This window comes from Pinus tabuliformis, chromosome 5_1 (assembly GCF_031772625.1).
Source record: "Pinus tabuliformis cultivar Carrire ecotype Pingquan chromosome 5_1, CPIR1, whole genome shotgun sequence".
Classification (NCBI taxonomy): domain Eukaryota; kingdom Viridiplantae; phylum Streptophyta; class Pinopsida; order Pinales; family Pinaceae; genus Pinus; species Pinus tabuliformis.
The window spans coordinates 420,608,295-420,627,458 of NC_142305.1; the positions used below are offsets into that span (position 1 = coordinate 420,608,295).

Below are 19,164 nucleotides of genomic sequence, written 5' to 3' on the forward strand. Positions count from 1 at the left end.
CTTATCAAATATGCAACATGGTGTTCACAAGTCATTGGGAGTGAAAATTTCATCAAGGAAAAAGGAGGGCACATGTCGGAGCAACAATGGTAAATTTAGGCCTGCTTGGGGCTTGTGAGTGTGCCATGCACTCAAGAGAGAGAGAGAGGGGGGTGCTAAAGGACGCAGGGTGCATGCTCAAAGCATTGGGAGGGCTCGCTAGAGCTTAAGAATGCGTTATGCGCTTAGGAGACCAGTGATGGCGCAAGGCACATGAATAGTGGCCAAAGGGGCAAAGCTGAGTGCTTGCCAGTGTGTTGTGCACTCAAAGGAGCTAGGGAGAGCACATTGTGCATGCTCAGTGATAATGAAGCCAGACTTGTTCCTTGTCATTGCACCATGCGCTCAAGAGAGGAAATACTTGTTGGGAGAATTTTTTCAAGGGAAGGAACTCTTGCTTCTCGGGAGTGCACCTAGGCGAGAGCTTGGCCTCCGGTAGTGTGATTTTGCATGTGATGGCTTGAAATAGACTAAGTAAAGGCCAACTACACAATGGAATTGGAACAAAATTGAGGGGAAGGATATACAAGTACTTATCCAGGAGATGAAGGGTTATGTAATGCAAAGAGTCACTTGTGACAACAAGTTGACACTGGTAATATGAAGAATGGATATAAACACCACTAAAGAAACTAAAGCAGAGATAAATGCTAGCAAGGAAAACAAAAGCAACAACAAAAATCATGAAAGCAATCAAGAAAATTGACATGCAAGACTTACTTGTGATCAAGATCGAAGAGGATATCCTTGATGAAAAGAAGTGCACTCAGCCTAAAATGGGTTGTTTATAAAGAAAATCTTCATGCAAAACAGAGTCATGCATGCCTGCCACTTGTCAATTAATGAGTTAGTTGAGTAGTTGAAATGAAGTGGTCTCCTATTTTATAGGAGTGCACTCACCATGTAAACAAGGAAAGTGCATGCATGCAAAGGAAGGAGAGCGCAGTCCTTTACATGATGGAGTGCGCTCTACTGGGACCATAAGGGTGCAATCATTGAGCTGAAGGAGTGCACCCAACTGGGGCACAATTGTTGAAAACGAGTGTGCTCTACTTGAAGACTTGGAGTGTGCTCCACTATTTGAAGGAAGTGCACTCCCTTAAGAGTCAGAAGTGTGCTTTTGCATTGGGGGGGTGGGGGGCACAGTTTTCGACAACAATGGCTTTTGTTATTGCTGAGTAAAGAAAGTGCACTTTTATAAGAGTAAAGGCCATGCTTTTCTTGCTTTTGTGTGTGTGCATGTCTTAGAGAGGAAAACTAGTCACTAAGTCGAAGAAAGCTAGTGCTTTCTACCTTAACAAGGTAACTCTAAGTGTTTCCAAAGATAGAGTGACGAAACTTAGTAAACCTTGACTCAGGAGAAGGAACGATACTTAAGCGTAATACAAGGATGATAGACACTTAGAAAACATGAACACATGACAAGACGATGCAAGAGAAATTGAAATGATAGTTCACATAGGCTCCAAAATTTAATTAGATAAACAATTTGGAGGGTTGTTGTCACAACGACAACACTCCCATAACAACATCAACATGATATGGCCATCATAGCGGTTAATTGTTTATTACTGTATGAAACAATTGCGCTCATGACTAAATTTGGAACAACTTTGAGCTACAGGGGCATCTGCTGGGAAGAGTCCTTCACATTCATTGTCTTCTGAGGAGAGAGGAACAACACCATGCAAGAAGGTACTGATTGTAGGAGCTGCATCCAAAATTAATAGATTGACCACTCACTTTGTAGAGTTGGAGGTTTTGAGTCCGCTCCATGTCCCATCACAAAGGAGCCAAGCGAAACCTGTCTTACAATGGTGGTGGGAAGGAGAATAAAAGAGAAAACAATAAACCTAGATGTCATCGCGCCTTGAAGTGTGATTGTTTGATGAAGATAAAAGAACTATAAATTATATTCAAAAGTGATTACCATAGTTCAAAAATAGTCCTTGTATCCATTGCACTCTATTTTTTCAACAAAAGGAGGAGATCATCTTCAAGAATAAGGATAATATTAAAAACAATATTACTTCCAAATTTAAGGATAAGTTGTGGCACAATTAGGAGTTAGAGGGGAAAATAAGTTAAGGTATTATAAGGAGGTGATTAACCCCAATCTTGAAAAACACAATTATCTTTCTTGCTTGACCAGTGCTAAGAAGAAAATGAACATTTTCAAGGCAAGAACTAATTCTCACGAGCTCCAAAGTGAAACCGGGCGTAAGTCTATTCCCAAAACACCTCAGGACAAAAGAGTTTGTCACCTTTGCGATACTGAGAGGGTTGAAGATGAAAACACTTTCTTTTGGAACTCTTATTCACATACGTTCTAATTTTCATAATCTCTGCCATACTACCAATCTTCTTGACTTGTGAAGTCAACAAAACTATGGGGATCTAAGAACGCTTGCCTCCCTTCTTTTCGATCATAAAAATAAAATGTTAAAAAATCTCAATTAATCTCTTATTTTCTTAAGACCCAATAAACTATATTAATATTAATAAATATTAATAAATATATATATATATATATATATATATATAATTTATATATAATATTACATTATTATTATATAATTCAATTAATATAATTTAGTAATAAATATTTTCTATTTTTTTATTATATAATTCAATTAATATATTTTAATAATAAATATATTTTATATTATATTTAAATTTAATAGACCGCATACAAACACGTGCTAAGTAAAAAATCATACAACATTCCTGCCATCACACTTACAATTATGTGAATCCTCTTCATGGTATCAGAGCCTGGACCCAAGTTTGATTCCCCTTAGTTGCGTTTGACGGGGGTGTTGGAAGAATCATCGCACCTCTATAGAATCCGTAATTTCCACCCTAGGGATCCTAGTTACTGGTTTGGAATGTTTACCAACACCTACGGGTTTTGGTGTAACGACAAACCTCCACATGGTATCAGAGCTTGGACCCAGGTTCGATTCCTCCGAGTTGCGTTTAAGGGGGGGTGTTGGAAGAATCGCCGCACCTCTATGGAATCCGTAATTTCCACCCTAGGGATCCTAGTTACTGGTTGGAATCCGTAATTTCCACCCTGGGGATCTTGGTTTTGGTGTAACGACAAACCTCCACAATCACTAATCCCAAAATTTCCATATAATTCTAATAAATTATAATTCTCCTATTTGTACAATGAGGGTTTTAGGCACATTTTGTATACCTACAAATTTCCATAACTATAATAAATTCTCAAAAAGGTTGTAGGTGTAAATATTTGTATAAAGAGAGTCTTATGTCATTGACATTATCCGGTTATCAAAATTAAAATATTATATTATTGATGTATAGGAGTATGTTGATAGAAAATTAAATTATCAAAATTATTTAATTGTGTTGAAATGCACTTTATAACTTAATATAGGAGATATAATATATTATATTAAAATAAATAAAATAATAATACATTAAAAAAATTAATAACTAAAAAATATTTCAATATTGAATATAAATATCAATTTAAAAAATTGAAGTAAATTATAAATAAAACACAATAATTTCTATTGTAAATAATATAATTAATTACATCAGTTTTATATGTAGAGAGAATATCTAATAGTATGGTCTCTATAAGTATTTTGAACTTTTTAATTAGGGACATCAATAATTCCTTTACTATTTCACATGGAGATTATACCACATATTTATGTTAGAATTCACTTTAAGGAGATGTGGAATTCATTCCAGGCTAGATATAGAGTTAACATTAGTATTAAAAAAAAAATTAAACAAAATAATAAAATCAGTGCTAATTTTGTATATAGAGATAAAGAAATTGAATGTAAAAAACTTCTCATATGTTACTTTTGCAATAATATTTCAATTTTCATATTAATTTACATAAATTTTATATCAACTTTAGAGAGAGAAATAAATTGAATATAAATAAATTCTTATATTTTTACTTTTGCAGTATGAGTATTTCTCCATTATTGAATGCATAATTTGAATAAAATATTTGAACATCCCTATTAACTAAGATTTTAGTATCAATTTCATACATACATAAAATAAAAAAGGAAAAATAATATTTTAATTCCAATGTCCACCTTCCATGCTTAATATGGAGTTGACATGTAGTATTTTATAATAATGTTAGTGACAAAAAAATAAAATTGACACAAAGAGAAAGAATGAATCCTTTACATGCTTTGTAATTTTGAACATAAGGAAGATTATATTTACACATATTTCAATATGAGCAATGTATAAGCAATTAAAAATACAAAATTTCTTATGCTTAAAACATTTTATAAATGCTTTGTTCAAAAATGAAAGTGATCTAGAATATTTTTTTTATGTTCAGTTAAGAGTTGGCTCCTCGTAGATAGATATATATATATATATATATATATATCTATATATATATATATATATATATCTATATATATATATATATATATATATATATATATATATATATATATATATATATATATATATATATAACCAACATAAATTCATATATCAAGGGCACAAGATAGCAGGGAAGGCGAGGGGGAAACGTGAGAGATCATAGCAATGGCCCGAACAAAGCAGATTGCTCGCAAATCAACCAGGGGGAAGACGCCTCGCAAGCAGTTGGCAATGAAGGCAGATCATAAGTCTGCACTGGCAATGGAAGGAGCGGAAAAGCCACATAGGTTCAAGCCTGACACTACTGCTCTCTGGGAGATCTGAAAGTATGAGAAAAGCACTGATCTGCTTATAGGGAAGCTCCCTTTCCAGCGTCTCATAAGGGAGATTGCCCAGGACTACAACACTGATCTAAGATTCCAGTCTTCTGCAGGGGTGGCGTTGCAAGAGGGGAATCTGGACACTTATAGGGCTGGATCTGGCAGCCTATACGACATAGACTCTGAGGTAAGGGACAACTTGCATTTCGTATACCTTTTCCATAATCCCGATTTTGTCAACACTGCATTTGTATGGCCATTGAATGGATCTGGGTCGATCATTCCCGCCACGGAAGGCAGTAATATGCTCAGATCTGCTAATGAGCCAATAGATCAGGCACTTAGAAGAATGAGCAGCCCACACAAAATCCAGATCTGGGGGCATGCAACCGTCAAGACACCTCTCTGCCCTGAATCACAGGCCATAAATGCAGAAGAATGCCTGATAGGCAAACAGAACGATGGTGATCTAGGGTTTTGGAGCAGGACGACCCGGGTAACAGATTGAGGTCATTCTCAAATAGATTCATACCCTACAGAGGCGGATCTCACACAGTTCTTCATCAAAACACCGGAAGGCAGGCATTATTGCTTGAGGTTTTGGAAGGGCAGCAGGATCCAGGATCTAAGATATAAAATACAGAACCTCCTTGGTATACCAGAACATGGGAAAAATCTGATCTACATGGGACGTAGCTTACAGGATAACTACACCCTTCAGGATTACAACATAACCACAGACTCGACCATCATCATCAATCTCCGTCTGCGGGGTGGATGTTCTGGAACCAGCTCAAAGAACATAGGCTCTTTCAAGGATGCAGTCAAAGGTAAAGGGAAAGTGCAGACCAAACCAGTAACAACGCCTGAGCTTCCCGGGCCCTACATTGTAGAACAAAAAACTAAGAATCCTGCTCTCACCATTGCAATGCCTGAGGTAAATGCTTTGTATACAGATCTTTACTCCCATTCAATTATCTATAGATTTAATGGATTTTGGCCCAAATCTGATGTTCTGCACCACTGGATACATACTACATGGACACCAAACTGTGAAATATACTTATGCCCCAAGGGGTTTTTTATAGTAAGATTCAATACAGAACAGGAAAAGGAATACATCCTCAACAAGGGACCATGGTTCTGGGGCAACGCAGGGCTCTTCATGACCCCTTGGTTTCCAGACTTTGATGCCAACACAATGGTGGTATCAAAGATGCCAGTTTGGGTCAGGTTGCACAACCTTCCATTACACTTCTGGCACCACAAGGTTTTAATTACCATAGGGAACACTTTGGGAAAATTTCTAAAGATTGATGAAGACAGACTCACAAGGGGAATATTTACATTTGCCAGAATTTGTGTTGAAGTAGATCTCAGTCAGGGACTACCAAAGAGTATAACATTGAACTTCAATAATACACAGTGGATACAATCCTTGGATTATGAAAATACAGCGTTCCGATGTCGCGAATGTCTACAAACAGGCCACCTCCTTAGTGCTTGTCCACAGGCAAGCCACATCCCCAAATGGAACAAGAAGCAACAGAGGAAGCCTAAAGGATGGCAACATACAGATCCATTGGATGAAGAAGAAGACACAACAGAGACTGCAGAATTCAAAGCAGAAATGGATGAACAAAAAGTCTAGAACAACACACTAATGAAAGAGGAAGCCCCCAGTAACCCTTTGCAGCAACAAGCTTCCCAGCCAACAAGAAAGGAAATATCTGGCAACAAGAGAACTCATGGATCAGAAGGATCTGAGTCGGACAAGGACTCTCCCATAACTATAACCGAAAATCAGCTATCCATTGTAACTGCTACCCCCAACACTGGAGGATGGCGAAAGGTGGAGAAAAAGAAAGGGAGAAAAGAATAGCATTTTTTACTTCTTATTTTTTGGTTTCTGTGAAAATAGGAACGGACCATTTGCATATGCTCTTTAGCATCTACAAAATGTAATTTTGTCTTATGAATAAAATTACGACTTTTTCCACGGGAAAAAAAATATAACCAACATAAATCCATTTTAGCTCTCTATCAAGTGTTAAATGGATGAAATTTCTCGAAGTGCAACCTTTTTCTCAAATTTTGTACTTTAAAATTGGTTTGCACGAGATTTGATCATATCTACTATTAATAGATCTGAACTAAGTGTTAAAATATATTAAATTTCTCGAAATATAAACTTTTTCTCAAATTTTACACTCTAAAAATAGTTTGCAAGAAATTTAATCCTATCTACCATTAGTAAATCCCAACTAAAATAACTCTATACTAATAATAGTAGAATTTCAGTATTCAATTTATATCTTATAATAATACTTAAAAACTTTTATAAAAATAAATCACATTATTTTTATTATTTAATACAAATTTATTATTATATACCATTTTAAATATATGGTAAATTTTTAAAAATTAAATACCATTATAATTTTATTATAATAACAATTTAATTTTAAAATCAGATTAAGTTACATATCAAATTAAATTAGCGCATAAGATGCACATAATGGAATAAGAATCCACTTTTATCCAGAAATCTAACTATAATAAAATATATATACATGTACAAAGTTCAAACCCTATTCAGCTCTAAATTTTGAAAACTATGGATCTTCAACTAATCTTCTATTTGCTTATTATTATTTATTTCTTCAAATTTTCTTTTTACTGCCTGAGACGGATCAGGAACGGGATACACAGAAATAGGAATATCTATGATGGTATTTGCTTTTGCACCACTGTTTTGTTTAATGACTGCCACTCCTGTCCTCTACGTGATAAGATAATGTCTTTTCTTCGGGCATTGCATCAATATATACTTTACTGGTCTCATCAATCTCCTCTCTCAGAAGCCTTTAGAACAATGAACATAAGCATTTGTAGATGGAGGACAATGAATACAAGCATTCGTAGATGGGCCTTGATTCATAGGGAGCAATGGCCTTTATCTAGGATTTTTAAGGTTGTCAACATTGAAGTGCTAGTACAAGAGATAGAACATTGAGTTCTAACACATGCTCTTAGAAATTTAGTCTGGGTTAGATAGTTTGACAAACAACTCGAATTCGTCCCCCGTGAACTCATCTAGTCTCTAATTGAATGACCTAGAGTAACCTGCCATTCTCGGCTAGAGATCTGAATCAATAAGAGGATATACAACAAATTACACTAAGGTTTAAAACCTGTTTGTGACACGAAGTTTTGTGGTGGTGATGACTCATTGATTATTTAAGGACCCAATAATAGTGGCCCAAATCTTTCCTAATGGACCGATCTATCTAGTGAGGCAATTGATATCCTCTATTCCATAATCACAGTCCAAATTGAATGGTAAGGAATGATCAATGAAATGGCCTCAATAATGGTGGCTCACATCAATGTTCTAGTCATGATAAGTTTTTTTTTTTTTTTAATACAATTGAGAGTTAATTCTCAAATGCACATCTAGAAATAAGGGAAGGGAAAAATCCCTTGGTTAGGTCAATGATCTTTTTTATGAAGCTTGTTGGGGTTGCAAGATGTGTTTAAGAAACATGCATGCACATGAATAAAAATGAAGTTTGGTGTGGAGGGCATCGAAAAATTGAGTGCAAAAACCACAAAGGGGTCATTGACACTAAATTGGTTGCTATGCATCGACTATTGCCCACATTTTCATATATTAGCCTAATGATGGATGATCTTTGTTCTTTGATCTTAAATGCATATGGAGAAGCTACTAATGCAAAACTAAATATAGGAAAACTCTTCTAATCCTTTACAAATGGACTCTCGTCTATAATATGAAGTTAGAGAAATATTATCTCATGTCAGATTAGGTTAAGTTGCTAGGTCATTATTGTGGTCACCAAACATACTTCAAGAAATTCATAATTCCATTGGCTCCTTTATGGAAGCGAATATGAGCTATGAGGAGAAGGGGTTTGTGAAATGTAGTAGAACAGTTGTAGGGTTGGACCTTCATGAGGGACTAGCAAAGGAGATCTAATGCATTTAGGCCCTATCACCCACATGCAAATGTTGGATAATGAGTATCCCATTCAAATTCAAAAAATGCCACATATATGAGCATTTGGTGGCAGTGAGTACCCTAAATCTTAATAAGGATCGTGTGGGTAAAGAATTTTATGCATACAATATTTAGTGAGGCTATAGATAACAGTGCTATTAATTCATCGAAGGTTTTGAAAATGGAAATTATGCATCATACCAAAATAGAGGAAGATACACAAAATTTGGCCTCCATGATGAAAGATGGAATTGTCATTAAGCTTGGTCTACATGGTGATCGTGGGAAGGACAAGGATGCACCTTCACAATCCGAAGGAAAAGTGTAAATGCAAATGTATAGCTGCAATTCCCCTTTGTTTTCCTGTGAAAAATTGGACAAAGTAAGGCTTCCTTTCTCCTATTGTGTCACCTTTATAAATCCTTAAAACACAAAATCAAAATTTTTAATTCAAAATCATTTATTTTATTTAATACATATTTTTAAAATTATTTTAATGTCAAATGTGTATAATAATGACATAGTAGTTGTATAGTTTCAAGGAACATGGTTTCATGTGGTACGAAAAGTGTTTTAAAAATATTTCTTATAGATTGGTGACTTACTCAACACCTAGAAGTGCTAGGCTTTTATTGAACTTTATAGATTTATAAAATGTATATGGATCGTATCCTCGATCCCTTTTAAGTGACAATATAACTCCTACTTGTTGAAGTAGTTCCATAAACATGAGGGAAGGAATAAACCATTGATGATTTGTCCTTATGTTTTTAAAAATAGAGTTGTGTTTGTAAATTAATATAAGAAACTAGATTAATTTAACAATAGCATACATTAACATTTACACTTCCAATTTCCCATCATTCAAATATCTAATTTTTTCGCTTCATTTAAATGAAATATATAAATCCCAATTATAAAAGGTTAGTGGAAACAACATTAAGATTTCTCTTTTATTCAAATTGGACTACATTGAGATCGCATAACATATCACATAATTGTTCATCTATGCTCTTTTTTCATATGCTATCGACTTACAGCGTTTCCTTTGCAACATTTGATGCAATTACTAGTTTAATTAAATTACACATCAAATTAGTGCATAAAATACACATAATGGAACAAGAAATCCACTTTGATCCAAAAATCTAACTATATTAAAATATATATACCTCTACCAACCCTATTCACCTCTAAATTTTGAAAACTATGGATCTTCAACTAATCTTCTATTTGCTTATTATTATTTATTCCTTCAATTTTTCTTCTTTACTGCCTGAGACGGATCAGGAACAGGATACACAGAAATAGGAATATCTATGAGGGTATTTGCTTTTGCACCAATGTTTTGTTTAATGACTGCCACTCCTGTCCTCTACGTGATAAGATAATGTCTCTTCTTCAGGCATTGCATCAATATATACTTTACTGGTCTCATCAATCTCCTCTCTCAGGAGCATCAAAGACAGCTGAGAGACAACATTTCCTTCTATCCATCGCCGTAAGGGACGAGCACCATAGACCTGCGAGTACAACATTATCCATTTTAAGGTTATACACAGAATCCCTGACTTTAGCTCTTTCATTATACTTACTAATTTTGATCTGAATTGCACACGAAAGAGGAAGAAGCGTATCCAGGACAAAGAGAGATGCAGGGACATGATTACTGGGGTTGGGAACACATCCCCTAGCAAGACAGACTCTGAATAAGAAAGAAAAAAAACAAAGTGATTGTTTTACTTACAGGATCATAGCCTTTCCGAAGAATAAAATCCAAAGCTACATCTGTTACTTCTAATGCGATACCTCTCTCAGCAAGACGAATCTCTACATCTTTCAACTGTAGTCTAACAACTTTTTTGAGCTGATCGTGAAGGAGAGTATTAAATACAACTATCTCATCGAATCTGTTAAACAGCTCAGGTCTGAAATGTGTTCTAACCTGCCACAAAATTCATAGAAAGGTGTGTCACAGCACCGCAGCCACCTTCATGATAATCATATGAAAAAGATGCAGAAACGTAGTCCAGACAATGCACATACTTCTTGCATAGCGTTCTCTCTTGCTGTTTCTATTGTTGTGTGGCCAGACAATGCAGCAAGTAAGGGTTCTGTTCCGAGATTGGATGTCATGATAATGATTGTGTTTGAGAAGCTAACTGTGAGACCTTGTCCATCTGTGAGTCTACCATCATCAAGCACTTGAAGCAAAATGTTGAGGACTGATTTGTGTGCCTTTTCAACTTCATCAAAAAGGACAACACTATAGGGCCGTATCCTTACTGCTTCTGTTAGTTGCCCCCCTTCTTCATAACCAATATAACTGCCATTTCAAAATCAGACACATCTAACCATTTTAGGTCTGTGCAACAGCAAATTTATTAAGAAAAAAATTAAATAGTTTCATTGTGTCAAACAATTTCCATTGACAACATTTAACTTTTTCACATACCCAGGGGGAGAACCTATAAGCCTTGAAACTGAATGTTTCTCCATATATTCAGACATATCAATCCGGATCAGCTGTTTTTCGTTATCAAACAATTCAGCTGCAAGAGCCTTTGCAAGTTCCGTTTTCCCAACTCCAGTGGGCCCCAAGAAAAGGAAAGATCCAATCGGTTGTTGAGGTCTTCCAAATCCTACCCGTGATCTTAACACAGCTTTGGCAACTGCCTGAACTGCCTCATCTTGGCCAACAACTCTTTTCTGCAACCTGCCCGCCAGACCTATCAGTCGCTCCTTCTCATTCTGACCGAATCTTGTAGCAGGAATACCAGTGCAGCGACTCACAACCTGCAGGCAGCACATAGTTATATATCCAAAAAATCACCGACTATAGCTATCATTAATGGTTAAAATTTATTAGGTCAATCATATGCAATGGAAGGCATGTTTAGATACTTAAAATTCAGACGTTTAATGTACCTCTGCAATCTGCTCAGGTCCCACAGATTTTGTTAACATGAAATTTTCTCCCATCGCAGCTTCACGTTCAGCAATTGCATCGTTTATTTGTTTCAGGTCCCCTTCTCGAATATCAGCAACTCGTACTAAATCCATCCTACGTTCTAGTTCTTGCAGAGATAACAACAATTCCCTACGCTTCTGCTTCAGTGGCAGGATTTCATCCACTTTCTCTTTTTCTTTCTGGTATTTCATCTTCAACGGTTGCAAAGTACCTCTCACGTCATCAAGCTCCTTGTGAATCTGTCACAATCAAAAGAAAAAGAGTATGAGATTAGGGGTTCTCACCGACCAACAATTTTCACTCTATCAAACAACACTGAACACCCCTACATACCCAGAAGTTTCAATACATATCTTTACATCAGAGCATCGCCATCCTAATAAAAAAGCCTATAGACTGATAAACAAGACAGCCAACTTGCCAAGAAAGTTGCAAAGTTATCTCCGACAACTGACCTCAACCAAACGAGCTTTACTTGCTTTATCTTTTTCTTTTTCGAGGGCATGCAGCTCAACTTCTAGTTGAATCGTTTTCCTTTCAAGGGTGTCGATTTCTTCAGGTAGACTGTTTAGTTGCACAGTTACATTTGCACATGCTTTGTCTACCAGATCAAATGCTTTGTCCGGAAGACACCACCCTGTTCAGACAAACAGATTGCAAATCATTTTCATAAAGCCCAAAGGAGTTCTTGATCCCTCAAGAATTAACTGAATATGTCAAAACTTTTTCACAAGTTAAATACTGAGTTATACACATATCACGTATTGTAACACTCCAGTTTTTAGTTCCAGATGGGCAATGTATATGTGTATATGATAAAAAGGCAAGAGCTCAACGATGTAATATTTAAATATTGTACACCGAATATTAATATTAAAAAATTACATCATTACATAAGGAGAAGGACAAACAAAAAAACATGGGAGGTTATGATTTCATAATAGAAGGATGTAATATTTAAATATTGTACACTGAATATTGATATTAAAAAATTACATTATTATATAAGGAGAAGGACAAAAACATAAGAGGCTATAATTTGACAAGAGAAGAAAGAAAAAGGGTATAGGAAGCTCAAAAGGGGTGAAAGGGAAATAATATTATTTTATCATAACTCTAAGCCATTTATCTCATATTATCCTAAGTCATATTAACTTAACTTTGAAGTTAGTGGAGGAAGTGAAATATGTGGGCTTATTAAAATTCCTAATATTGTGGACATGCAAGAGAGGTTTTTCAGTCATTATTCCCTGAAGAATGTTTGAAAGGCTACGCCACCTTAGTATGAGCTCCCTTTAGAGAAATTTATTGGCCAGTCTATGTTGAGGCCTAGAGGGAAAGTGGAATAGCCCAATGAGTTGCATGACGGAGAAGAGGATCTTATTTCTTGGGTTGTGGGGATTGAAGGAGAAATAATGTTGGTGGATTGAGATTGCAATGAGACTTTTTATATTGTGGATTGTTGAGAAATTGGGCTATGTGAAACGACTAGAACCATCCATAGGTGACTTCATCCTTGTAGATTCATATCCTCTATAGGGCTGCTTGTTGCATACAGTTGAAGTGCAACAAAGCCTAAGGTTGGATAGAATGTCCTTTGTTTGCTGCCAATTAGTGTTTAAATAAAAAAAGGTAAGTGTTTGAATTATTTATAGTTATGTTGAGTTTAATGATGTTTATGTTATTCATTGGTTGTTTTGTTTACATAAATAAGTTTACCTCTGTAACATTGAACGATTAATTATATTTGGATAAACTTACTTGTCATGTGCATGCATTCATAATTAATAATGAGACAATGGGGAGACTAGCATCAGAGCAAGAAATGGATGGATATTTGAGGCTCAGAGAAGTATCCCTTATCCTCAGTAGTTACAAAGGGTATTGAGTATATTACAAATTGGTATTAGAGCTATAATAATGATGGATTCAAGCCAATCACATGGTTAGGCATGTGAGAAAAGTGATATTCAAACTTAATTATAAAATTTAATGGGTGGAATATTGAATACCCCACTACCCCAATAGTGTATAGGGGTGGTTGGGTACATTACAATGTGATATCAAAGCTACTAGTTGCATTGATTGGATTATATAGGCTAGAAACTAGAGCTATTGGTTGCAACACTGGCACTATATGGATAGAAATCAATTTGGACCAAAAGAAATTGTAGTCTGGATATTATATGTTTGCTAAAATGTTTATGTGAAAAAGTGATGTGAAGGTGCAATTGAGAAAGTCATGGGTTTGAAATTTCTCAGACAATGTGAAGCAAATCTCATATGCCAATATGAAAGTGTTAATGAGGAAGATTGATAAACAACTTGTCGGAAATAATGATGGGGGGGTGAATTAGTATTTCATTGCTCTTTTTACTTAGTTAGTATTGTAACAAAATTCACATCACACAATCAATAATCCACAATGTGTGACCAAAAGTCAAAGTGCAAGTCAAGACTTGAAGAAGAAACACTTGAAAATAATCTTCAATTTATTACAATGATTTGTGAAGACACCAATCCTCTGTAAGCACCAACTTACATAAATTGCAGTCTCCAACCTGTTAAGAAGATGGGAAAACAAATCCCCGGTAAGCTCCAACTTATAGTTGTTTTACTATTCAAGAAACAACATTTAGGCTTAGAAATTGATCAAAGAAAAGGTGTGCCCCCTGGCAGCGTGTACCCAACTCAAACTACAACTCTACCTCCATAATGACTGCAACTTGGACTCAACAAGAGCTATAGTTTAGCCTTTGCAATTCAACCTCCAATCGAACTTAAACAATGCACCATAAATTCAACCCTCAAGATAGCCCTGAACTTGTCCTATAAGAATATCAGGTCTCAACCCTCAAGACAATCTTGAAACTCGGCCTTCCACACCAATATTCGACCCTCTAACTAGACCAAAAACTTAGAGAAAACTCGACCTTTTTTCTCGCTAGAACTCAGCCTACCGGGCCTCTTTAATTCGATCTCCAATAGGGGCTACACTTGGCCTCAACAAAAGAACAAACCCTTCCCCAAACGATTATGCCAAAGACCCTTTTACATCCTAGGTACAATAAATATATCTCACACAAATTCCTTCAACTTGGCTAGATTTCCAAATCGACTTGGTTCATGAGGTGTAAACATCAAAACTACTCATTCGCTATGCAAGAACAAGACCAAAATTGCACTTGAGTGATGGCCTAATTGTCTCCTCCTCAACACCTATATATAATGTGTTCGACTCCTAAAAGTAGGGCCAACTTGCCCACTAACTAGGCCAACTGGTGTAACTAGCAGAATGTATAATAATATTCAAAAATTTATTTCTCCTCAACTGTGTGGAGTTAGAAGACAATCCATATATCATTAGAAATATCTCAGAATAAGCTTTCCAACCATATATCCTATGATCCCATTTGAGCTAGGTAATTGAAGTAAAAATTCCTTCAAAGATAGGGTATCCAAATGGTAATTTACTCTTTCATTTGGATAGCCTTTGACATCAATAACAACCATTTTCAAAAGCTCCCCCTTTGTTATTGATGGAAATAATTTGATATCTACTTCTTTTGATTATTCGACCCCCTCCCCCCCCCCCTTATCTGCATTATCTTCATACTTCTTGTCAGATGTCCCCCATGTCTGCGTTCTCTCCCCCATTGACATCAACAACAAAGGGTTCTCCCCTTGAGTTTGTGTTTCCTTTATTGAGATAAAGGAGATATCACTTCGAAATTATCCCTGAGATATTCAAAGGTTTCTCTAGGCATAGGTTTGGTGAAGATGTCAATAATATGTTCTTTGGTGCCAATATATTCCATCTTGAAATTTCGCTCAATGACTTGTTTTCTAAGGAAATGCTACTAGATAGGAATATGTTTTTTTAAGTGCATGATAGGATTTTTTTACATATTGACTACACTAGCATTGTCGCATAAAATGACAATTACCTGACCATATTCCACTTTGATGTCCTGGAAGGTTTGTTTCACCAAGAGAACTTGGTTATATTTATTGTTTTTATGTATTCGACTTCAGTTGGAAAAACTGATGATTACTTTTTGCTTGACCAAGATGTCGGGCCTCTAAATTATCCTGATCTTACTATTTTTAATGAATTAAGAAGAATTATGTTACCATTTTAACCATTTTCCTCCATAAACATACCGAAACTCCCTCATACATGTTTACATAGTTTATTATTATTATTTACTTTATTTTTAATGAATTAAGAAGAATTATGCTTGATTTTACTAATAACAGTTTACCAGTTCAGTTTTCGTAGCTCAGTGTAAGTTACAGTGGCCATCTCTATGATCAAGCTATTAGCACCATTCTAGAAGGAAATTGGGTATGTCAATTTTGTTTCTAAAACCCCCAATATGTTGAATTTTTCCACAAAACTTGAGAATCAGGTTTATTTCTAAGATTATGATCACAAACACACTCAAATGCCACAACACAAGCACTTTGCACAATGGAAAACATATAACAGTGAATCAATCTTGTGCACAAGACAAATTTTAACCCACAACTTGTTATATTACAAACTTTAATACAAGAAACTTAGGGCTTCTGTACCATGGACCATGGCCCTTACATACAACCATGATACAATAAACAACTAGGGCTTGGTGTCAACAACTATGAAAACCAATATTTCCATGAACAAAGTACACCTGACCTACTTATTAAAGGCGCACAGTACTTAGCCCTTTCAGTGCACATACCTTGAACACATTTGGAAGGTCCTTTGTCATCTCTTTTGTTGATCAATACAACTTCTGAAACTTCAGAAAGCTTGCATCTCCATCCATCCAATCTGCCACCATCAACCCTCCTGCTGCTCCAAAATTGACTAAACATAGACTCATCAAACATCCCACTAGTTGCTCTCCCGCTCCTCCAAGATTTTCAACTCTTAGGATCTTCACCAAAGCTGCCTTCTAGCACTCATATGGCTCCTCCAACATCCATAAAGAGTAGAAGGTTTTAGCTATGGTGACAGTGGACCATCACCCCATTGTTGTCTCTTGGTCTAATACCAACCTTGTAGGGTACCCCTCTCCAAGGTCTACTAGATTTTGTGGCAACAGAGTCCACAAAGAGATATTTATAGAGATCTAAGGCCTAACCCCTAGAGGATGAATTTTATATGCTTCTACCTCAAGTTTGGCGCCCAAAGGCACCAACGAATGCCCTAGATGGCATAATGCATGGATGATGTCATCTTTTCTTACCCTATGCCTCACATATGTGGGAAATATTTTATATTGTAGTTCTTGGTTAGTGGGTTGGCTTGTAACCCACCTCATCATTGTGATTTTACTTGTTGAATAGGGGATTTTAGGCTTAATTGTATCTATTCCTCCTCATATAAATATAGGAGAGGACACTTGTATTGTCATTTTCACTTGGACTAGGATTATTTTGGCCTATTGAGAACTTTGGCTTCTTTATGTTCTAGAGGAAATTGGATCTATGAATGAATTTTGAAATTTGGAGCTACTCACATGTCTTTGGAGCTGTTGTCTTGGATCAATGGATGGAATTTCATGCATGTTATCTTGTAAGTGATCATTTTGTTGAATAAACAATTGTTTTATGTCTAATGTATGGAATATCTTGAATCCGGGTTTTTCTATTGTGCCCTAATTTATTGAAAAATTATTTGATAGAATCTAGATATCATTGTTGCATACATTAATTATGAATAAAATGTGAATGATAATCCTAGTGGAAAACTTTGATTAAGTCTCCCATAAAAATCTTTGAACCATTACATAGGTATCAGTAGCATTTTTTATGTTATGGCATCATTTATCCTTCCTCTTTAGCAACTTTTAGCTATCCAATCAACTCATAGACTTCATCATCCCAAGGAGTAAGGCACTGACCTACCTTGTTGGTGATCAAATTCATTTTTCCTCCATAAAATTTATCTCTCTCTCTTGACCTAATTTGACCCCTTTAAGTCCAAGCATCCAAGTTAGGGCTTGGTGAGAATTTCAAGGCAAGGAATATTTTTGAGATTGAAGGGTCTAATGCTAAGGGTATAGTTGGTTGCCTCAAAATCAACCTTGTTGGTAGGCATTCGCTGCAATTTTATTCATAAAATTTCTTCCTCTAGTTGTTTGCCCTAGGTAAACCCTATTTTGGTGTTGCTTCAACTTAGGGGCTTACTTGAGGGTTTCATGCGCCTTTTTCCTTTTGAAAATAATTGTTGGAAACCCTTTCTCTTTGCCTTGACCTTTAATTATCCCAACACTCAACCCACTAAACAAGCCCTATGTCCTCTGCCTCATAAATTCAACCTCTCTTGGAAAAGCAATTTTCCTCCATTTGGTGATTGGAACCTTGTACTCAAGTTGATCTTTTTCCTTAGAAGCCTATTGGTCATCATATACCTTTGTACTTAGAATATCCATCATAGGTGACGTCATATCGGGACTCCTCCCATTGGTGAAATTCCATAAAGAACCGGGGGTTTTGGTTGTGGTGACAGTGGGCTACTACCCCATTGTTGTCTCTTGGTTTAGCAATAGCCTTGTAAGGTACCCCTTTGTAAGGCCTACTAGTTTTTGCAACAACATTTATAGCATTGTTCCCAGGGAGGAAGCAAGTTTGTCCTCCGTTAGTTTGAAGCCTTATATTTACTCTTTGAAGTGGGATAATCTCTAATGACAAGATAGATCCCCTTTTGGCAACTCTTAAATCAATTCATTCTACATCACCTAGTATCTCTTCTGAGGATAATCCTATAACCATAGCTCCATGAACAAGAGGCACTAGTAGGAGGGTTGTGGAGGTAGGTGCTTCTCCTATTAAAACAAACACACCTTTGGTAAGGCAACTTTCCCCCGATCCTCCCCCCACTACAAACATGAATAGACCTTAGAACTTTTCTTCCTTTAGACCATTAGACTTTAGTAGGAACCTTGATGATACTCATCCCTTTCCTGATAGATATCATGAGTGATTACCTAGATTTAATTGTAATGACACAACTACTACTAAAAGCCATGTTCACAACTTTTAGTAGGCAATTGGTCCTATGTACGCAGATCATGAAGATGAGGCTATGATGTTGTTTTCCCTTTATCTTGATGGAGATGCTAGAGATTGGTAATCTATCATGCGTCAAGGACGTGTCACTGATTGGGACCCTTTTCATGATGCTTTCAAGAAACCATGGGCAACATAGCAAGATGGAGGTATGCTGCTTGACAAATTTATAGCTGCAGTGAAAATTGATAAGGAAACCAGTACAGATTTTGTTCAAAGATTCATTCTTGGTATCCTTAGTAATTAATAATCTTATATTGCATGATTGCATGCTTGATTTAAGGGCATTAGCAAATGTTATGCCTCTGAAAGTGGTGCATCAATTGGAAATGGAAATTACTAGGCCATATAAGAAT

General features: G+C 36.0%; 1 protein-coding gene across 1 annotated transcript in view; it reads right to left on the reverse strand.

The window, feature by feature from the left end:
• Positions 1–9,779: 9,779 nt before the first annotated feature.
• LOC149165275 (chaperone protein ClpB1-like) overlaps positions 9,780–19,164 on the reverse strand; it is a 28,716-nt gene continuing 19,331 nt past the window's right edge. The window contains exons 5-10 of the mRNA XM_089432271.1: positions 12,202–12,388; positions 11,704–11,985; positions 11,231–11,571; positions 10,822–11,101; positions 10,523–10,720; positions 9,780–10,298 (exon numbers count right to left, since the gene is read on the reverse strand). Coding sequence (XP_089288397.1) covers positions 10,128–10,298; positions 10,523–10,720; positions 10,822–11,101; positions 11,231–11,571; positions 11,704–11,985; positions 12,202–12,388 — 1,459 coding nt within the window. The 3' untranslated portion in view covers positions 9,780–10,127. The remainder of the gene's footprint in view (positions 10,299–10,522; positions 10,721–10,821; positions 11,102–11,230; positions 11,572–11,703; positions 11,986–12,201; positions 12,389–19,164) is intronic.